The sequence below is a fragment of the Sander vitreus genome, chromosome 4 (genome assembly GCF_031162955.1).
Source record: "Sander vitreus isolate 19-12246 chromosome 4, sanVit1, whole genome shotgun sequence".
Taxonomy (NCBI): Eukaryota; Metazoa; Chordata; class Actinopteri; order Perciformes; family Percidae; genus Sander; species Sander vitreus.
Window position 1 is genome coordinate 10,114,814 of NC_135858.1, and position 23,260 is coordinate 10,138,073.

The 23,260-nt window shown below is 39.7% G+C and overlaps 1 protein-coding gene across 3 annotated transcripts; it reads left to right on the forward strand.

The window, feature by feature from the left end:
* Positions 1–1,472: 1,472 nt before the first annotated feature.
* Positions 1,473–22,842, forward strand: mapk14b (mitogen-activated protein kinase 14b). Of its 3 annotated transcripts, XM_078248139.1 has the most exons (13): positions 1,474–1,637; positions 1,726–1,939; positions 9,144–9,273; positions 12,442–12,500; positions 14,697–14,808; positions 15,075–15,104; positions 15,330–15,377; positions 15,463–15,577; positions 17,275–17,346; positions 19,669–19,748; positions 20,058–20,136; positions 20,450–20,623; positions 20,762–22,842. In XM_078248139.1, exons 2-13 carry the CDS (start codon positions 1,821–1,823, stop codon positions 20,827–20,829), a joined length of 1,086 nt encoding a protein of 361 aa, XP_078104265.1. In that variant the 5' UTR covers positions 1,474–1,637; positions 1,726–1,820; the 3' UTR covers positions 20,830–22,842. The 3 variants fall into 3 exon arrangements, with proteins under 3 accessions (XP_078104266.1, XP_078104265.1, XP_078104264.1); XM_078248138.1 differs by having other exon boundaries at positions 1,474–1,939; XM_078248140.1 differs by lacking the exon at positions 19,669–19,748 and having other exon boundaries at positions 1,473–1,939; positions 17,275–17,423.
* The last annotated feature ends 418 nt before the right edge of the window (positions 22,843–23,260 follow it).

The window sequence follows — 23,260 nt, forward strand, 5'->3', positions numbered from 1 at the left end:
GAAGACTTCTAATAACTTCAATCACCGCTCTCTCTTCCTAAAACTATTCAGCTGTTTAGAGGCGTTCACTTTTCAGTAAACCAACCAGAATTGGCCACGAAATTCATGATCCAATCACAGCATGACATCCTGCTTTAAATGTCTTCTCTCCGTTGCTGTCAGCTGACTTTTCAGGCAAACGTGCAACCCTCCTCCTCCCCTTCCACCTCTGGTCATCGTCAACCACAGCACCCTGAGTCCCCTTCCAGCAGACAGCTTCTTTCTTTTGGTCTTCGGGTTCCTTCTCCACCATCACCAGTGTCTAGGCCCCATCGGGGGGGGGGGATATGTCTTGGCTTCTCTACCTCTTTAAAAAATTATTTTATAACGATGGAGTCTAATCTCCAAAGACTCTGTACATTTCATATTATGCATATGTACAATAAATCTTTGCATATCTGCAATGAAGTCTCTCCTGATTGAAATGCCTTGGTCACAAACAACCTGCTCCAAGCAGATGTATACCTGTGCCATATTTCCATTCTTTATGATTTACCTTACTGCACTCTGTACTTCACTGCTTTGGAAATTGTCTTAGGATATACCTTTTTCACAGCACACATTTTGACTCCTCACATTAGAAAAAGCCCAGGTGTTATTAATAACATTAACAATGGCTCTGTTCCATTCAAGTGTCCCAGTAAGCACAATACCAGGACCTTGAAACAGAAGCAGCTAAATGGAATTCAGCCATCATGCATCTATTATTTACACCTGTGCTTTTCCTACTGTGATATATCAAAAAGTATCCCAGGAAAAATGCCTTTTTGTCATGTTCCTTTGTCCTGAAGATGGAGTTTTACAAATTGGCTAATTAGCTGTTGGACCTTCTCGTAATCAACGCACAGTGGCTTGCAACACCTTCATTACACAGGTGATTTTTATTCTAATTTTTTAGCTAATAAAAAAAAATGACTGCACTTGGCCATATTTAGCTGTGTGCCATAATAAATGGGTGAATACTGATACTTGTGCAATCAATTATGATATATATATTGTTATTTTGGAATTAAATAGTCTTAAGTGTTGATCAGTATAGAAAAATCCTAATTACATCATTGTGATTTATTTGTAAAATATAAAGTCCAATATTAATGTACATTATGTATTTTTGTTTTATGTATTGTTCAGTCGTGACCTGGTTTTCCAGTCAGATATCGTTATCTAATCACTGGTGTAATTGTAGTATTACGTCATTATATCCGAGGTAGGCTACATAACGTTAAACAAGTAAAACATGTTCAGCACTTCTTCAGTAGGAGCAAGGGAGGGACCTCTTTTATAGGTTATTTTGTGGGATATTCCCATAGGATATTCCCATGACACATCTCCATATTCCATGGAACGGATATTCCCTGGTTTCCCAAAAGCGACCCAGTTCTCGCGAGAAAATAATTATTGCCGGGAGCGCACAGTGACGAAGGGACGTACACGTTCACGTTTCCGCGCGCCCAGCAGCAAAGCGAGACATGAGCGAGACCAGCACTGAACGGTGCGAAAAATTCAGCGAAAGCTAGTCCAGACAGCTCTTCCTCCTGACCCGAGCGCGTTTTGTGGAGGAAGTTGTCTCCAAGCGCCCCGACGTGCACGGAGAAGCGGTGATTTTTTTTGCACTATTGCACCGAATTTGCACGACTGAGCGTCTGAAGTTTGAGTGATTGAGGACTTTCTCCGTTTTTGGTTTAGGGAGCAGCACGTCGTGCCACACGGGGAGGAGAGGAGAGAGGGCAGAAGTTTCCGCTGGCTTGTTTTGTCGCTGCGCGGCTGGTAAATCCGCAGGAATGTCGCAGAAGGAGAGACCCACTTTCTACCGACAGGAGCTCAACAAAACCGTGTGGGAGGTCCCGGAGCGGTACCAGAACTTGTCTCCCGTCGGCTCCGGTGCTTACGGATCTGTATGGTAAGCAGTTGTTGCAGAGCACTATCGAGAGCACACAGCACGATTGCACAACGGCCAAACGGGTTCCCACCACCTACAGAGGCCCGTCAGAGTTGCCTCTCCACGGGCTGCTTATCAATCTGTAAAGGGTGCCAGTGGAAGAAAGGGGAAAATATCAGTTATGCCGTTTGTTTACATTTTCATACTACTGTTATGAACATCGTGCACGCTTCAGAGTGCCTAGCATTTATCCGGCGGGTGGGGGTTATATTTGTTCTTGTTAACATTTTTGCTTTACTGTCTTGTCCTGTAAACACCTGTATGTAGCGCTAATTTCCAGTAAGCACACTGACAGCTCCAGGAGTGTTAAACATGCCGACGGACTGCTTTTTAATCGTTTATCAGATCTTCTGAAGAAGACTGATCATTGCTGTCCATGCACCTAGCGAAATACTCGCCTTCCACTACAATACTATTGTCGTCCTGTACGTACAACCTGGTACTTTACACATCCGCACATAGCACGCATTATGCATTTTCCAGTTGGGTGCAGCCTGCAGAGTACCAGAAGGTCACGTGGTTTTCAGAAAGTAGGCCCCCTCGTGCACAGTGAGGGCTTTCTACAGGAGCCCATCCGACGACGATGATGACTCTAGAATGATGTCATCCTTTCTCCCGTTGTGGTACACCCATGACTCACAGTCCCGAGGTTAGGTAGTGGCCTCAGCTGTGACGCCTTTTTTGTCATTACAAAGTCATGGATGGCATCGTGCCGTAATTTTAACTTTTACTGTTGGTTTTGACCCTACTTCCACACCTTCAACTGTTGAGTATATGTGGTTTTTGCAGTTATTAGTGGTGAATGAAGGGTATACTATGACTTTATTTTTGAAGACAGTCACTGGGCATACATCTGCCAATGCACATGTAAGGCAAGAATGTATACAGTCTCTTTCTTCATTATAGAAAATAGAAAAAAGACTAATTACTGTGATTTGTATTAATAACCTGCACTTATATCATGACCAAAAGAGTACTGTAAGTGAAAAAAGTGTGTTTACCTTACCTTGGTGCTCCACACTCTGTGCAAAAAAAGTAGGGGTGGGGGAAATTAGTTATTCACATTAAATTATTCACATTATAATCACGATTCTTACCCTGTACAATTCTGTATCGATACACAAATGCCAAAAATCGAGTCTGTTGTTAATAAAGGTATGTTAACTGAACAGAAAAAGCAAAACTCAGCCCAAGAGCACACAGTGCAGTATGGAACATAGTGGGGGTGCACGATTCAGAAAATGTCACGATTCGATTCAGTATAAATTTTTAGGCTCAAGATTCGATTCAAAAACGATTCTTGATTGGAAAAAATGCTGAGTGCTGAAAAATAAAGCCAATGCGGAACTGCCGTTCATTGAGTGGCCACTTAAGGCTGGCTCCAAAAGATAGTTAATCCCCATAAATGCCCAACGTGTTTACAGCATTGGTCTCTAGGGAGGGGGAGGGGGGGAGTGTTCTGCTTTGAGTGACTAGTGGCTACCATCACAAGAGGCGAGTATAGATTGTAGGCTTCATTCAGCCCGCCTCAGCTCAATCCATACTTCCCATCGTTACCATTTTTGGATTAGGCGAAGTTGGGCACTGCCAAGATGGCGACGGCTGGATCCACTGGGAGCCGCACACTTTGAGCTTTATTTTGGCTCTTCAGAAACTTATGGGTGATGTCACAGAGACCACGTCCATTTTAACCACGGATGTTGGTCCGTAGATCACACTTAATTTTATTCTCATACAGACAAAAGACTGTAGCTCAATTTCAAATTAATGCGGGTAACTTTTTTAACGACCAGTTAGCTTAACTGCCTAACCGAATCGTACGATTCTCAAAGACTCCCACCCATACAAAAAAGACCAATTGTCTCATTATTTCTGTCACTGCTACTTGGAAGTTGTCATCAAGGAAATTCCTGTGTTTTACTCGGTATTTGACGAAGTTGTCAACTTATGCTATCCAGCCCCAAACATCATATGATCACAAAGCCTTTAGAATACTATAACTTACAATAAATGACTTACTATACGTTTTGCATGCACAGTGGTCCAAACAGCAGGGTGTTATTAAAACCCTTCAGAAGGTATCTGAAATGTATAAATAACCTCACAGCACCTACTACAGCATGTCCCTGCTGTTGGGTCAACTGGACTTTGTTGTTGCTGCCATGACGTTCCTCAGGCTCTCGGCTGGAATTCGTCCCAACTTTTAAATATGGGAAGCATGTACTTTGTGGGGGTTTAAATTATTTTCCTCATCAACCTGTCACTCAGATACAAGATACAAGACTTCTGACAAAAAAAAAAAACACTAATACTTTCTCCTTATTTTGGACCTTTGTTCTATTTTCTAAATGCCAGATTTGGAGGCAATCCAGGTTGACTGTGGATAGAAAGTGTTTATAGAGAATGCCGCTGGCTGGGATTACAGTATGGACTGTGTGCTGAGTGCCTTGTGTTGTTCAGTCTAGGTTTCTCGCCTGAAAAGAAACAAGCACGAAACCCATACAAGCTCCCGGCGCATTTATGCATAATAAATCAATTTCTCATTTTAAGCTTAGCGCAGGGAATTGAATCATGGCTAAAAAGAATTCTACATTAGTATTTTAGGGTTTGATGAAATCGTAACAATAATTCCCCAGCCTTTAACACATAGCATAAACTCTGCACAGACCAGTAAAAACATTTGTTGCTGAGCATTATTTATATTTATTATATTAAGCATTTGAAAGGATATTTAGATCAAATGTAATTTCCTTCTTTTGTTAATATTTGCCAGGTGTGTTTATTGCATCATGTCCAATAACAGCCTTGTTACTTTGTCTTTACAGACCATATACAGCATTAGGTATTTTGCTGATTAAGAAAAGATTGTATGATGAAGCTAATGTGTTGAGAAGGTGCTGACGTACTTGGTTTTAACCTTAGAGAAATGTGCACTGACTTGTCAGCTCTCCAAACAAAAAGAAGGCTTAAGTTTAAAACCAGCAATTTGACATGACTTTAGCTCCAGCATTTAGTCATGTGAGGTGCATGACTGAATGCATTGGTGATGTCAGAGGAGTAAAACCATTCATTTTGGTACAAAATTAACGGATAAGGCTTTAGATCAGGCTCAAAACGTCTTTGGTATGCAGACATGGGTGCCAAGATACGTAAAAGACACAAGTTTTTGCAATTAAATTGAGTCAATTCCACTTTTTCAGCCTGTATATACTCTGTATGACCAATGCATTTCTCCATAAAATCTTTTTTAATATACAGTAGCACGGTTAGCAGAGCAGATCGGAAAATTATGTGTTTATGTGCCCTATGATTTAATTAAAGATGTATTATGTAACTACTGACATTATTGCTACTGCCCTGTAAACATCTTAACCATGTTATCTTACTTTCACTAAGGTCATAATCACAGTACGTGTGGTTCTTTAAACAGAGCCGGATTAATAAATCATTATGCTTCCCATGTGTACATTGATAAAAGGTCCGCATTAAAACCCATTTGCCTTTTAATATTGTGTGATTGGAACAGGTGAAATCAAGCTATATCAGAAGCATTAGTGTGCCTCAGGTCACTGTGTGCATAACAAAATGTTTACTGTTAAAGATTAAGGTGCATCATGATAGTGAGATCTGATTACATGTCCACTAGCTACAGGAAAGCTAGATGACGACAGGGAACGTGGAACTGATTACTGCCTGAGCCTCTAAAAACTCATTAAAAATTTGTTCCCCTTCTCCCCACTTGTTATGTTGCTTTTGAGTCCACGATGTTCTTTCTGTCATCTCACACTTGTTAGTTCCTGTCATAACCATAAACCGATTAAAAAACAAGTCTTAACTACGGGCCCATATACCTGCTTTCCCTGATGACTGAGAGGATTTGTATGGACAGATTTAATTGTATTTCTCTTAGCAATTTATAATCAAGTTGGCTTTAAAAGCGAGCACAGCACAGATATGTGTATCTATGCTCACATCTTTTTTAATTGAGTCATAAACAACTTGGAAATATGTGCTGAAGGAATACCTAAATATCTTCTTGGGTATTCTTGTGTGTTGTTTTTTTCTGATTATAGAGGTTAGATGGGTTAGTGCTGCATTTGGCTATAATGTCAACTAATGGGGTTAGGCATCCTTGTTTGACTTCTGTATAGATAAGTCTTACTATTAATAATTTTAGCGTACACACATGTTTTTGGTTATATTTTCTCCCTGTAGTGCTGGTCTTCAACATTTTTGTCAGTATATGCTTCCAATATGGTGCTGACTTTAACATCAGATTTTATGCTGATAGTATCAATAATTTGTATACAGAGGTTTAAAAAAAAAAAAAAGAAGGTATACAGTGTTAAAATGTATGCTTGTGCCAGCCATGTTCATCAGCAAGATTGCGTCCACATGTCAGACTCTGATAAGCAATCTTATATATACAAGCGTATATGTGCAGATTAGACAAGGTAGAGAAAAATGTCATGAATGCACCAGTTAATTTAAGCTGCGCAACAAATGCATCATTGTTCTGGTGACTGGTGTAGAAGTTTATGGTCCAAGAGTGGGGCATGATGTGATAGCTTTAATCCTTTTGTCTCTTTAATCTCTTGTGAACCTAATTCTTCAAGTGAGGTGATGGCAAGAGGAAGGACATGACACTAACTACAGACATCTCCGCTAGTCATTTCAAGTACACATTTGCCTGTCTGCTCACTCGTCTGTCTGTCGGTTAGTCAACATACTGCTGACGATCACTCCTTCCCCGTGGTCCCGGTCTCATAACACTGCTCCTTTTACAGCCCACATTTTTATGGCCATTTATTATTGCACTTCCATTTATTACAGACTAATTGGATAGTGTATGTTTAGACCCATCTTGTTTGTCCTGCAGATTAGCTGTGTGTGTGTGTGTGTGTGTGTGTGTGTGTGTGTCTCTCTCTCTTTGGTATACTCTGTGTTTACTGACTATGGGTTTTCCCTCCCCAAGTGACACATATACCAGTTGTTCTGCAAGCCTGGAACATAGGGTGCAGTGGGTGTGGGAGATTATCTCCAACTTACTGGAAAAACACACTGCTTATCTTACTGTTCTTATTCTGAATGTGCAGCACTAAGGGCCATAAGTTAACTGTGCACCAAAGCAGATCTGATTTAATGCAACTATTGGTCGCATTGTACACTGAAACACAGGTGCATGCTAAATTCCCAGTCATGTGCGGTCGATAGTTCGACAGCTCAAATCTCTCAATTAGTTTGTGCAATATGTCCAGAGGAAATGACTCTCATCTCTTCCTGTAACACATAGTGTTGTTGACATGGCCTTGAACTAAGCTCTTAACTTAAAGGCCACAGTGCAGCCGAGACTGGGTCAGTAGTTCAGGTAGTTTAAGTAGCTTGCACCAATATGTGAACGAGTTTTAACCACTCCCTGCAAGTCCTCTGGATTTATTTTGCGTATCCGGTAGTTTGCAGAAACAGGTTGATAAAAAAAACAAAGAAAAACCCTCATTTACATTTTTCACCCCCCACATGCTTAGACCACAAGTAGAGGAAACAAAACTTTTTGGCACAAACTGAGCACAGATTTGTTTCGTATGATTTTGCAATCATCCATTTGTGATGCAAGTAATTGACCTCGAAGGAATGTGGTTTATTGTGCTGTAAGTGGGTTGTGTTCTCTTACAGATGCAGGAAATGCAGCAATGTCACGATTCCTTGGGGAGGAAAGGCCCATATGTCTCTTTTTCCACCACTCCCACAATGTCTGTCTGTCTGTGGACAATTATGTTCGATCAATCCTATATCCTGGCAAATAAATGGTTATTATCCTTAGAATATATTGTACTGTTTTGCTTAACATGGCTTGCTAATGTTACAGCAATAGAAACAGAGCACTTTCACTCTTAGCTTTTATTCTACACTTCCTTTGACTCTTTTTGCCGCACCTGTTATTTTTCTTTTTTTCTTTTCACACTGCCTCCACAGTGACAATGATGTATTCAGTTACATCATCACAATAAAATGAGTAAAGTAATTATTAAAGGATGAATGATAACTAAAGCAAACACAGCCATGTGCAGTGCCCAGTAGGTGAACTGGCACCTCTCAAGCCACCACTCCGCAGTCTGTACTTGGTCCTCACGGGGATTTGAACCTGCAACCTTCTGGTTCCCAAGCCAAGCCACCCCCAAGTAAATAATGTATATAATTTAGTATAATATATAAAGTATAATAAGGAAATAAATTAGGAAAAAAAAGTTAAGAATAATACATTATGAAATGGAGCTGTAATAATGTCCAGTGTCAAGTGGGCCCTGGGTATCATGTGCTAAGCCAAACCGTTTAGGTTACATTTATGGTACCAATCCCCTGGAACATGTAAACAACATTATTCACTGACCAACATGTTGTCAATTCATTATCTTTCCAGTAAACCAAATGTGGGTTTTAACACTCTTGTGTTGTCCACAATGCAGCTGATATTTGACAACATGTTCAGTCATGCTCCCCCCATACAGCCTTCGGCTGCCGAGTACAATACGAAGCAAAACCTGACCAAGAACTCTGTGTTCTGCAACTATTTGCTTTGTTTACTCGGTTAAAGCAAGCTACGCAGTCCAGTAGTGAAACATCTCATCCTCAGTTAAATTAAGGAACATGTTTTAGGTTTTGATTAGAGATGGTCCGATACCATTTTTTGCTTCCCGATACCGATTCCGATACCTGAACTTGCGTATCGGCCGATACCGAGTACCGTTCCGATACCAGTGTGTCATATATTTTATTATGTTTTAAGAACTGTATACTACTATCCTTGTATGGATGTGATATTATTTCTATCTTTGTTGTCGGTCTGGCTCAGGTTAAACTCTTTGTGAAACATGAATGCCACAGAACTTTCTTTTATTCTGCAGTTTGACAGTCAGTTATAACGGAAAAAGAACATAAATAAACTACTTTAACGTATTTTTTCTTTAGGGCTTTATTACGTGGTATCGGATCGGTGCATAAACTCCAGTACTTCCCGATACCAACCTTTTAGGCAGTATCGGAGCTCTAGTTTTGATATGGCAATTATTAGCCTGATGTAATGTGTTTTTACAATCTGTGTACTTGTTTATTTTTTGTTATTTTTTTCACAATCAAGGTCTTACCAGTTTCAAACACTGTCTTTCAGTTCGGTGTATGACGTGAAGACAGGCCTGAAGATAGCAGTTAAGAAGTTGTCCAGACCCTTCCAGTCCATCATCCACGCAAAAAGAACCTACAGAGAGCTCCGGCTGCTCAAACACATGAAGCACGAGAATGTAAGTCGCCTGCAACCATCTCACCCTCACCTCCACCACCTGACCTTAAATCTCTGGCCAGGGCTTGGCTTGTGTGTGTGTGTGTGTGTGTGTGTGTGTGTGTGTGTGTGTGTGTGTGTGTGTGTGTGTGTGTGTGTGTGTGTGTGTGTGTGTGTGTACAGTATGCATTGTTCTGTAGATATGCCCTTAAGCAAGGATTGCCTATGTGTGCATGTGAGGTTTGCACAGCAAGTGCTAACGTGCAGAAACAGGCCCTATTCACCACTGGTTACATTGTCATGCTGTCTGTATCCTTGTTGACTTGAAGCTTATAATGATTGCTTCAGTTCATTTAGATCTGCCCCCAGGACTGTAGCTACAGTATGTGTATGGAGACCCACGTGAATTAGAAGTTGATAGGGAGCTAAAACTAGAAACCAAAACTGAGAAACACCTGTAAACGCAGAGCTCAGGCTGTTCAGCTCAAGATTTTGTTACATTTTTGCAAGGGAGTGTCCAAATTCTGTAAGTGTAAAATAGATTATTGAGCTGACTTCTTATGTGAAGAAGGTAAACACAACTCCATTTGAAGGCACTGTAATGTCATGTACACATGGTATACACATACGCCGTGCTTGCCAGGTGTTAAACAGTATAGGCGGATTTATGAAATAGCAACAACTTTTTAGTTTTATGTGTGACAGTGTAAACACACACGAGCACACTGGCCTCAAGCAAGGGGGATTGTGGTCAGTGTGATGTCCTCTTAGAAGAGCTTTTTCCTGCGAGTGATGCAAAGCATGTTGTGCTGCACTGCTTAGTGAGCCGTAAGTTGCCAAACAGGTTTACAGCTGCAGTCCCATCACACTCTGGTGTCTGTTCCTGTCATCTCATTTTGATGATGCAGCAATTTTGGCTCATGCCTTTTTACTTTAATACTTTAGGGCAGTGGCTTTACTTCCCTTCCTGCATTCTCTGCTTGTGTTTTGGTTTTCTGTGACACTTGCCCACATACAAAACACAAACACAGCTCCTACTTCCTGTGTGCTGTTTGTGCATCCAGCTAACACTTTGACCAAATAGAGTGGATCCTCTTGTGTTATGTAACAGCAGTGGTTACGATATCTCAGGCTGAAGTGCAGGTAATGGGCTTCTGTGTGGAACAGGTCCACTGGTGAATGGTATGAGTGTGTTAGTAAGACTAGACGTTTCTGTTGGTGCTGTGCTCTTTGTAGGGGAAAAGTGGGGAATTTTACATTGTAAAGAGTTGACTCAATAGTTTTCTGTTGGCCATTGTAATAGGTAGAAATAGCTTGTTGAGAGCTCACTGATGAGTGACAGGGTGGACTGGTGCTTTCTCCAGTATCATCAACCTACAGCCGCTGTGAAGCACAGCAGTTTTAGATGACACGCGCACACAGAGGAAAAAAGAAACTGCACCTCGAACAAGTATGGAAAGTCTCAACAGCAGTTGAGACCAACAGTACAGTACAGCAGATCTCATGGTGAAATGAAAGCCCATTTCAAGCAATTTATTATAATTTTATATGAACATTATTTTACATCGCTTTCACACATTTATTTTCCTGGATCCGGTTTTATTTCCCTGCTACACAACAGCTTGGACTCTCTTGTTAAGCAGTTTAGGAATTAGTGTTGAATGGTGCACTGGCACTACTGGTAAAATATCTCAGGCATTCATTTGGTTTTACATGGGTTTACTAGTCTAAGATTATTTAGGATTATACATAATCAGTGCCTATATCACTGTGCCATATACAAAATATTGATGTATAAACATGTCAGTAAAAAACTGACCTGAAATATTACATATGTTAATATGTTACATATTGTAACATATTCGAAATAAAATACATTTTTATGTGAATGTGGTGGTCCAGACATCTCATTTATTGCTGATCATTAATGAGCATGTTATTACCAGGTTCTGTTTCATCATAACAGGGTAGATTGCATAAAGCTGTGCTTTTTGTTCTTAAATCATCAAAGCATTGTAATACCTACCTATGCTTTACACAGAGGGATTCTGTGTTGTGCTCACGCTGTTGCCAGGAGACTCCCTGGGTTTCGATTTTGGAAAGCCTGTGTGGACCAATCAGCTGTTTGTTGTGGCTCCGGCCCACCAATCAGCTGTGGTTTTGTGCCCTGTGTGGGTGGGCTGCTCTTGTGTTATTACAGTGTGCTAGCATGCATGTGTACGCATTAATGTGTGCATATACTGTATGTGTACTGTAATAGATACACATACACACTTGTGGTTATCCTCTAATGTGCTTCCTGTCTTCTGATCTCTCTTTTTTGCTGTGTTGAAACCTAAAAATAAGATTTATGTGCAGATAATATCAAAGTCTATCATACTTTGTCACACATTCTTTTTGGTTTTCCTGTCACGCAGTCACAAACTCACTTATCCATTGTAGTAGAAAGGATCTTGCAAAAGGCATGTTTAACACATCTAATTAAAGCAATCGTAATGTTAATGAATGAATGAAAACAAACGCAACACACTAAACATTTCAAAGCTATTAGAAAAAACTTGCTGTTGTTGGAGCAAGCATGTCAAACCAATTAAATGTAACCCAATCCTATATGAGGCATTGCTTTTGTGCCTTTAAGTGTGTTAAATGTATATTTTCCTTTGTTCACACTTAGACGCATCATATAACACTGCCTGTGCCTGTCCTGACAGCGTGATGGACAATCTTTACAGGATAATGTTCGCTGCTTCCTCTGAAATAATATCTGTTGTGGTTGTTATCAGCCCCATTTATGTATCTAAACCAACCAGTAACCAAAACAGAGTCTACGATAACCTAGTGTACGTCAATATACATAAAATCTAGCATGAGTCCTTGTAACTGGAGTAGTGTAACAAGGCAAGACTTGCCTGCTTGTTTGACTTAATAAAATTAAACTTCAGATATTGCAGAACAGAATAATAACATACTGTACATCATATCATATCTTGGAAATGGTAGAAACGTCACAGTTATTGATTGTCAGTTTGTTGTCAAACATATTCTTGCATTAAAAGCATGCATGCTGATTTATCAAATGGTTGTTTGTCAAACACTCAATGAAATTTATGTTTTTGTTCATTTGAAATCTGTCACACAAATACATTCTCTTACTGTTTTCTGACCTTTTGACCTCTCTTTTTGCCATCAGGTGATTGGTCTATTAGATGTTTTCACACCAGCAACAAGCTTAGAGGAGTTCAATGATGTGTAAGTCACATTTTTTCTCATCCCTTTACTCCTGTCTTTTAGTTTTTCCTCTGCCTTTGTCTCCTTGGTGTTTGTGTCTTTCCCTGCCTCCCCTCTGTCTTAAGCTCTTTCTTTCCTCATTCTCACACAATGAAACCCTTCATATCAGCAGACCATTGCAAGATCAACACGATAGCAAAAGTACTACAAACGAATCATAACTTCATGTGAGTCCAGCACGTGGCAGGTTTTACTAAGGTGATTGTTTTGGGTGAACTTGTGCACCACGGCTAGTCTCCATGGTAACAGCCATCTGGCTGTGTGTGTGTGTGTGTGTGTGTGTGTGTGTGTGTGTGTGTGTGTGTGTGTGTGTGTGTGTGTGTGTGTGTGTGTGTGTGTGTGTGTGTGTGTGTGTGTGTGAAATACTCAGTCAGTGTCCTTGAATTCTCAGCATGGTGTGGCGTCATCTAGGCCTGTCGCGATATGCAATAAATTAATTAATCGCATTATGAATAAAAATGAGCTCGATAATTTTTTCCGGCCACGATAATTGCCATTTGCATGCTTGTTTGTTTTCCCCGTCTCTCTCTCTCTCTCTCTCTACCAAAGAGACTGGATGACCACTCCGGTACATCGGTGGCCCCTCTCGGTTCCTTAGCGTAACGAGGACTGAACCCTCGTGTCAGTCACTTGTCAGCCGCATGGTCTTTTGTGTGGGGAGGCGGGACTCCTGGCGTAGCCTACCACAGAGTGCAGCAAAAGAGCTGCGTGAGGAGTATAGCCAGAGAAAATGCTAGTTGAGAGTTGGAGGAATAAAAAAAAAAAGATAGAATTGGTTTCAAAGCCAAACGCGACAGCTGCAGTACACTTCAGATTCAAACCGAATGACCGTGGTGAACCACTTAACCTGAGCAAGTCGGTTTGTCACATTTGTTGTAAAACAGTAACTAAATGTGGTCTCGGTCGGTCGGTCGGTTCTCTCTCTCTCTCCACCCTGCTGTGGACATAGACTGCAATTCACTTTCGCCTTTATATGAACAAAGCTTTATGCTGGACAAATTATTTTTAAAAATCTTTTTGCATATGTTGAGGCATCTGCTTCATCTCTTTTGCACTTTTTGTTTACAAAGGTCCTAACTGGCAGTTTTGCCTATTAAGGAATGTATCACTATTTATGTCTGAGCCTAATGTTTAATATTTTTTGAAGTGCAATTTTGTTTACATCCATTTATTTATTGTTTTGATTGTGTTTGGTTTTTATCCCAGTGCATCTTTTGTTAACAGAGACTGAGAGTCCATTTTATTTATTGTTTTTGGTTGTTTTGTTGTCTTCCAGTTTCAGTGTTAAATATTCTTTAGAAATAAAAGTTTATTGATCTTTGAAAAGGTGTCCCTGCATTATTATGCCATTATCATTATATTAGATGAAAATGGTCTCAGAACAACAATATTATCGTTTATCGCAATAACTTCTGGGACTATCGTCCAGCAAAATTTGTTATCGTGACAGGCCTAGCGTCATCGGCAGGTTGCACATTTGTGGAAATGTGAGATGAAGCTACACACAATAAAACAACCAGCACTAAAGTTGCAGCATAAAGATTTAACACTTCTGTTTCACGTGACAAGTAAAAAAGACAGGAGCAATTGTGAAACCTCTCCTTTCTATCAAAGTAGATGCATTAACATGTTCACAGGCCAGCCAACAACTGGTCTCTTGCGTAATAAGGTCGGATGTACCATGCAATAACTTCACATGTGCACTTTTATTATATTTGGCCTTCTTCAGCCGAACTGTTGGCTGTATAAACATTTCACTATCAAAAAAAGATAAGTGAAACAATCACACATTTTCCTTTACCAACTCTTTGTTCCCCCCCCCCCCCCCCCTCCTTTCTTAAAGTGTATAAATTATGCATGAACCACTGGCTTTTCTTCAATATTGGCAAAGTTACACAGAATAGTAAACCACTTGCAAATGAAGTCAGTATTACATATGTCTTTGTTGTAGAAAGTAAAGTGATTTTAACAGCATTTGTTTTCACAATAAAGTTACAAAGCACTTCATCAGCTATGACAACACAATAAGCAATGATGGTAAGAAAACCAATGAAAATGAATTAAAGAAAGCTGAAGAAGATACAAAAAAAGAAAGGTGCAGAAGACTAAGACGGATTTAGAGATCACATCTCATCGGCTGTACTGTATGATTTGCAGGTACTTGGTGACCCACCTAATGGGTGCAGACCTCAACAACATCGTTAAGTGTCAAAAGCTGACTGATGACCACGTCCAGTTCCTCATCTACCAGATTCTCAGAGGCTTAAAGGTCAGTGAAGCTCCCAGCGTAACACAAGAACTCAGTTCAAGGAATTATTTTTTGTAGATTTAAAATGTAGCACAAGAGATTAGTACGAAAATGGTTGGCAGAACAGTAGTATGGTAACTATCCGTGACATGTGGTTACACACATACACAAACATTAAACTATGATGTAGGTACAAAATGAGCAAAATCAATACACTGTCAGTTGTGCTGTGTTCAAATTGAGAGTGTAATATACGCTTAACCATCATTTTTATTGTTCCCCCACAGTACATCCATTCTGCAGATATCATCCACAGAGTAAGTTATGATGATATGTTTAATGTCCTTTTTTAGTCTGATAGATTCTCTTACATGGCTTAACCTCCTGAAGAGGTGTCCATTACAAAGGCCAAAACAATGAATGCCACATCAGCTACCCTATATGGTGTTGGGTTAAACAGGGAAAGGCGGATAGCAGGATACCTGTGCGTTGCTTCTGTATCCTGTCTTGACTTTTCCTTCGTGCCCCTCTTTTCTCCTCAGGACTTGAAGCCCAGTAATCTGGCTGTGAATGAAGACTGTGAGCTCAAGGTGAGAAATGGTCGTCTTGAAATAAAGTTCACCGTATATGATTTAGCTGATCATGTGGAGTTCATCAAACAACTTTGTCCCTCAGATCCTGGATTTTGGTTTGGCACGGCACACAGATGATGAGATGACAGGCTACGTAGCCACCCGGTGGTACCGAGCCCCAGAGATCATGCTCAACTGGATGCACTACAACATGACAGGTATACACAGAGATTTAATCATAATGTTTTGGGCTGACTGAATGTTAGCAGCCTGCAGTCCAGTGGGGCTGCTGGCTTACACAAATCTCTCTCTTTTTTTCTCCAGAGAGAACAGTCGGGAAGCCGACAGCAAAGCCTAACTTTACTTTTAATGATATCAAACAAAGAGAAATATTCTCACCTCGTCTTAAAATGGTTATAAATCGATACTAGAGTAGCTACGTCCTTGTTTACTGCTGCAATTAATGAAATGCAGAGCGGGAGGAAAGGGCATCTGTCTCGGAAAAAGTCATCTGTTGAGTGTTTGATGGTTATTTATTTGTGCTTTAGAACATAATCACTGTGAAATGTGACCATATGTTAGGCTGAGCAGTGTATCATGCTTGAAGAAAAAAACTGGTCAGTCTCTGTTTGTAGTTTGATTATGGTTTGCACTTAAAAAAACTTAGTCATTCATTTTTGTTATTTATACTGTTTTCATGTTTTATTTGAGGAAACTAAAGTAGCTCAGTTAGAAGGTCACACAGCTTCAATTAGAAGTTACCGTAGAAGTTCACGCCGCAGTAATTATGTCTGAAGAGGTTAGTTATACAGGAGAGAAGCCATATGAGTTTGTGGCAAAACCTTTCACCATGGTTTTTCATTTCGTGATTTTCGATTGAATAAAAGACTTTTTTTTCTTCATATTTCGTCATTGAAGTTTTCTTTAAAATAGTGTTAAAATCTTGTCTCGATCTTGTGAACCCAATATCTTGTATTGTCTCGTGAGCCGAGTGTCTCGTCACACCCCTAGTAACATGACGTGCAATTTCACATAATTGAAATAGCTTGTATTGAAATAGCTCGCTGACATCTGTGTTTAGGGGTTATCATAATTCACATATTCAATAATGAAAAAGTTTTTGTTGTCTGCAGTATACATTGCTAATAAATATATTTATATTTATTTATGGGGAAAAAAATACTTTCACCAGGTATATGTAGCTGTTTCTTCTGTAGCGTCGCTTGTTAAGACTTTGTTACACAAGAAATGATGAGGCCGATTATAGAAAAACTAGGCCAGCTTTTCTTTTTTTCAGCCGAAGCAGTTGTCTTGCATGGCTTTGTGGTGTTGGTATAAATGGTCAATAGATGAGTTGCCTTTTGAGTTGTATGGCACTGATGACAGATGATGTTTTTGCTCCACTTTATCATTTTTTAGAATATGATACAACCAGATAGAAAGTGTAGCATTTTTTTCCCATCAGCAATTTTTAGTTTCTTTTAACTAGTGCATGTGTAAATGCAAGGATCTTTGCATAAAACAAAGGAGTTCAGCTCAATTTGTTTTAGAGTTTGGCAGCATATGTACAATACCATGGAAATTAACCAGATGTGACCAGACAGTGACAAAAACAGAAATGTCTGCTTAACAATGACAACACTGCATGTTTAAGAAATTCTGAAAAAAAAGATAAATGCCGAATTTGCCACAAGTATTGAAGACCCTTGTATTGGACATTACAAATGATACAACTTATTGTTAAATCCCCGTATGAGTCCAATGGGAAGCCTTATTGGTCTGCATTAGGCTTTTGAAAAGCTTGAGCTTGGGGAAATGAATGTAATGTAAGGGATGCTGGATTTTAAACAGACAAGTTGTTTCATATTCTAAAGTATTCACTATGCTGCATGTTTTTCTTCATTACATGTAATAGTGGATATCTGGTCGGTGGGCTGCATCATGGCTGAACTACTTACTGGACAGACGCTCTTCCCTGGCACAGACCGTATCCTTCCACCGTTGGCATCACCATGCAAAAATAAAATGGCTTCTTACTGTAGGTCTTTGGGAGATCTGGAAGAGGTAGTAGATGGATGCATACACTTCTTTTGTGTATATACTTATGAGAGATGTATTGTTCCCTGCATTTAAGTTTCTCACACAAGCTATTGCTTTGTTGCCACAGTGTTTCAAATACACACACACACACACACACACACATACACATACTTCAAGCAGACTCAAAAGCATTGCTGAGTATTGACTTTTGTGAGCTGCATGCCAGAATAGTCAAGGAAGCTTGTGTGCGTGTGCATGCATGTTATGGGAGTTAAGAAGCCCCTGCAGTCTATGACTCAGCGCTGCCCACTGTTGTCTCCACTGCTTCTTCAAAATACAGTACACCTTCCTGTTTCCCTCCCACAAAGCTTCCCATGCACAGCAGCAGAACATAACAATGTTAAATACAAAAACACACAGGAAGACACTGTCACACACACACACACACACACACACACACACACACACTCACACACACACACACACACACACACACACACACACCTTTAAATACAGATGTTGGCACACACTACTGAGGTCATGGTTCTCTTAAAGATCAAAAGCACAGGCTTGCTGTTGCATATTGTGTTTGTGATTCCTGCTGTGAATGCCAGTGTGTGTGTGTGTGTTGCATATTATAAGCTCCTGCTCATTTTAACGTACATTGTGAAGGAGCTTGAGCCAAACCCAATCAAGGGACAAAGTCACCCCTATATTAATTCACTAAAGATTGATGATATTCTCAAATTTAAATAACAAATCTGGTTTTGTTTGGTATAGTAGATCACTTCAAACTGTCAGTGACCAGTTAAGGGACTTTAAAAATGTACTGCCTGTTTGCTGATGTTTTCGGTGTGTCTTGCTTGTCTAAGCGACACCGATTAGATTAATCAGATTAATGAATTGGCCCATCGTTTTTTTATTTTTCAAGCAAAAATGCTTAAAGGTGCTGTAGGTAGGATTGTGAAGATCCAGGATTAAGACAACTTCTCAGTCCCTCCCCCCTTTCTGCTGAAGCCCAAAACGATCTCCTAAGCCCCTCCCCCCACAAGGGAGAATGAATGCGTGTGCATGAGCAGTGATTGACACGCAGTTAGACCTAGGCTGTAGGTGGTGCCAGAGGAGCCGGATTTTTTAAATGACCTGCTTCATGTAGTTCTACTTGAACATAGGGTCAGTTTCAGCAAATATGACAGAAAGTTAGTTTTATAAGGCTTACCTGCTGCATCTTTAACATCGTCAGGTTTGTTTTTGTTTTTACTTTTTAGTTGTTGACATTTCATAGTCCAAATGTGGAAACGAATATGAAAACAATCATTAGTTGCAGCCCTACTTGCTTTACTTTTAAATTTTTTATTGCCTGGAAACTTGCAAAATGACCTAATATTGCATGGCATGCAATAAAGAAAGAGCCTTAGTTTTGCCTGATTAAACAGAACAATCTAATCCTTAGTACTAAAAGATATAGTGGTTATGAGCTTGGGAGTTTGGGATTCTTGTTCTTTCAGTCTTTATTCAACTTCCAAATGTTGTAATCAGTAACTATCAATTATGCACCACAGTGTGCGACACAGTACACATATGAGTTGAGTTCATTTGAGTTGTTGACTTTTTTTAAATTCTCTTACTTTTGATTGAAGACTATTTTCTTCACCAGTGACAGCTGTGACTCTCACCCCTCTCTCCTTGTCCAACACCCTCCCTCCTTCCTGTTTTCCTTCATGTGAGTGTGGTAGACATTGATCAGTTGAAGCTTATAATGATGCTCGTCGGAACCCCAGGGCCCGAGCTCTTGATGAAAATCTCTTCGGAGTCTGTGAGTGTCATGTACCATCCCGCCCAGTTCTGTTGGGCTGCCTGTGTTTGTGTTGCTTTGGCAAGAGTTAGTCTACTTTACTACTTTGTATTGCTACTAAAGCTGCACCTGTTTTGCCCTGAAATCGTGTTTTTTCTTAGTGGCTTTATTTGCCCTTTAGCACACGGCTTTGACTCCCACTTCTTTCTAGCAAGTACTATGAGCCTCTTGTGCAGCCCAGGGTTACATCGTCCATCAATCTCTGTAAATACCTTCATTTTGGATATAGTCAGGCAAGGATTGCTGTATATTGAAGCTCAGAAACGGTCTTTCTCCTCTTACATCTTCTTAATTCTCAACCTGCGTGTGTGTTCCCCCCATTTTCACCCCTCAATACACAACCTATCCTAACCACCCATGCTCTTTGACATGCTGACCTCCATGTTATGATGCCCCTTGACTCAGAAGCTATAGATATAAACCAGCTGCAGCAGATAATGCGCCTGACTGGGACTCCCCCAGCCTCTCTCATAAGCAGGATGCCCAGCCACGAGGTGAGACATATGCCCTCCACCTTTCTACGAGCCCCTGCTCTTCCCCACCCCAGCTGGAATCATTTAATTGATTATGAAAGTTAGGGCACGTTTGTGTAATGAGTGTGGTTTGGGTGGTTGTTAAAGTGCTTGAAGCATGCCTTACTGAAAGGATGTACATCAATAATAGTTTTTGCACTAGGCAAAATTAGTACATCAATGTTAGGTATGTCAAGAGTTTCCATTTTAAACTGTAGCACGTCAATGTGCAACCTTTTGCAACTGTGCGGTCTTTTACAGTTTAGCGGTTTTGTTCATCTTTTGTCACAGGCGAGGAACTACATTAACTCACTTCCCCACATGCCCAAGAGGAACTTTGCTGATGTGTTTATTGGTGCCAACCCTCTTGGTAAGTACCCTTTTTTCTTTTCTTTTTTTTACCATCATACTGTGGCTGACACTACTCCTGACTCACTCAGTCCCTCTAGTGGTATCATAAAATCACTGTTTCCATTTTATTTTTGGTCCGGGTTATCCTCAATTACTATAAGTTTGTGCAATTTAAATCATCCCCCATGAACAATTTTGACCACAGTTATGTAATAACAGTTTTAACACCTATCCAGCAGTATTAGATTATAGATAAAAGTTTGGATGGAGGATTTTTTGCCTTGTCTCTTTGCCTTTCACATACTCATTGTTCTCTTGTTGCTGTGTTCAAGCGGTGGACTTGCTGGAGAAAATGCTGGTGCTGGACACAGACAAACGGATCACGGCATCTGAAGCTCTGGCCCACCCCTACTTTGCCCAGTACCACGATCCAGACGACGAGCCCGAAGCGGAGCCTTACGACCAGAGCTTTGAAAGCCGCGAACTGGAAATAGAGGAATGGAAGAGTAAGTTGGCACATTGTTGATTCCCCGGCTATATCCTGAACTACTGGGAAGAAAATAAGTAGATGCAAGTTGTGTATCCAAGAGATTGCTTCAGAAGTCATTTGTAAATAACCTCTCACACTGTATATCGTCTCTCAGGGTTAACCTATGAGGAGGTAGTAAGTTTCGAGCCGCCGTCGTTTGATGGAGACGAGATGGAATCCTGAGGAGGAGGCATCTTTTCTTCCATCTTTTTGTTTTCCAAGAAACACTCTTTAAGGACTATCAGTCTCTTGTGACTATCCACCACTTTCTAAACACACACACACACACACACACACACACACACACACACACACACACACACACACACACACACACACACACACACACACACAACCATGACATTCAAGTGCCTGCCATCATTCATCTCCGGGCGACGTTGTTTAATCAGGGATAAGACTTGACATCCTGTTCCTTCTGTCCCCCACTTTGCTGTTTTTGTTACTCTGTATCCCAAGGCGCCAAGGTAGACTTTAAATTGTCCTTATATTTTTAGTGAGTTTCAAACTGCGGTGTGTCTAAAGTTTATCTTTCCTCCACACATTCAAATTAAATCTTATTTCAGTCATCACATAAAACTGCTTAAATATGACAAACAGTATTTGTACATAAGTACTTCACTCAAACCAGTTACCGTATTTGTGTAATAGTCATTATTGCTGAGTCACACCTCAGCCGACACCTTTTGACAGTATGAATTTTCTTACTAGAGTTTAGCCTAAAATGACATATAAAAAGATACAGTATGTGATTTAATACATGTATAGGATAGAATATAAAATATTTACCTCTACAAATTCAAGGCTTCATATTTCGTATTGTTGGATTTGAAGGCTTACAGTGTCCCTTTTTTAACCAAAATATGAGTATGGAGACTCAGCTTATGTATCCATTTCACCTGCTGAACATTAGTTTCTACTCTTTTCTCCATATCAATTATTCTTTTAGCATTTCCGTTCTATTGTTTCAGAAGAATGTTACAGTCCCCATTATCACAATCTACACTTTTGCATGATAAAGCCAGATGTGGCGATATTTGTTTATTGAAATGTGATATTTCCCACCATAACACCAACTGACAATGTACTTTAATCATTGCATTTAGAAAAACACAGTTCTATTAATGTTTATTGAATGTTGGGGACACCAGTCTGTCCTGTATTTATGATCTTTTGTTATGTTGTTTGTATATCGATGTAAAAGAGAATATTATTTGTCAGAATTCAAGGTTCTTTTTATTATTTATGGAAAGCATACTGTATCAGAAACCAAATGTATCGTCAATAATCTCAAATGTCTGTTTAGCGGCAGTGACTGCAGTTACAGCTTGTGTATCAGAGCCAACATTATTAAAATGTTGGACAACCATATAGTTTTAATCAGTTTGATCAACTGCTTATTTTTGGAGTTGTTTCAGTTCATTTTTTCTTTAGTTTTAAGCCATTCTTAAGCATTTCTTTATTATTTTCCATGAGGTACTGCCCTCCAAAAGTATCCTAATTCTTAAAAGAAATTCAACAAAAAACATCTAAGCAAAAATATGTATTACAACTATGTCCACATTTTGTATTGAAATACAAACCACTAAACCGTAGTCTCCTATTTCTGAAGTGTACTACAAACATTTATTGAAACAGATTTTGAACTATTTTAGGAGTCAAATTACCTTGTGACATACAAGCTGTAACCACGGTTCCTCCGGCTAATGTCAAACATCAATGTCTTCACAATTTCATTTGCAACAGCTAGTTTTCACATAGTGCTTTTTCTAATGTATTATTTTTTTCTTTGTTAAATCAAGATTGGATGTTATTCTGTGATTCTTTTAATATTGATTGTTTTGTTTTTTTGCGTAATGCTAGAACTGTATTTGTCATTCATTTGAATAATTTAGCAGGGCACATGTTTGTGGAAAAGAGTGTAAGTTTACTCACTGGATGCTGAAGGGCAATGCTGAAGCTTCATTCTTTGTAGTTTTAAAACAACTGCATACATTAGATAGGATATTTATCTTTTTTCCATATCCAAATGTCAGTAGTTAATTTGGTTATGCTTTCTTTGCCTGAGATGTGTTCATATCTTTTTACTATGTGCTTTTATCACATGTACCAAGACAGCACGCCACTTGTAAATACCACCATTAGAAAATAAAGGCTACTATTTTTCAAACCTGTTAACAGTGCGTTGCGAGTTTTGGATGTCAATATGCCACCACTGGGTGGTAGCACATCACAGGTAGAGCAAAATCTCTGTCAACGTGAGAATGACCAAACCTGAAGAGAAGTTGAAGCAAAACATTAATACGTAAATAGCGTATTCATCTAGATACAAATTTAAATAAAATGAGTTCAACACTAGACACACAAGTTTGGGTACCATGCAGCCGGTAACAAGGTACATACATGCTACACAGATGGTGGTGGAAGAGGCATCAGTAGGATCCCAAAAGCAATTTTCTCCGGGGCTTATTGAAGACCCATGGGGCCTCTTGACGGCCATGGCAATCCCTGGACAAAATAACGGATATGAGAAAACTGTATATTAATGTGGCAAATGTTCTAATTTAATCGTCAAAAGATGGCAAATACATCCCAA

Excerpts from the sequence above, each read along its gene's own strand:
- mapk14b (XM_078248138.1), top strand. The coding sequence starts at position 1,821 with ATGTCGCAGAAGGAGAGACCCACTTTCTACCGACAGGAGCTCAACAAA. Across the intron at positions 9,274-12,441 it reads AACACATGAAGCACGAGAAT|GTGATTGGTCTATTAGATGT; the intron begins GTAAGTCGCCTG and ends TTTTGCCATCAG. Across the intron at positions 19,749-20,057 it reads GCAGGATGCCCAGCCACGAG|GCGAGGAACTACATTAACTC; the intron begins GTGAGACATATG and ends CTTTTGTCACAG.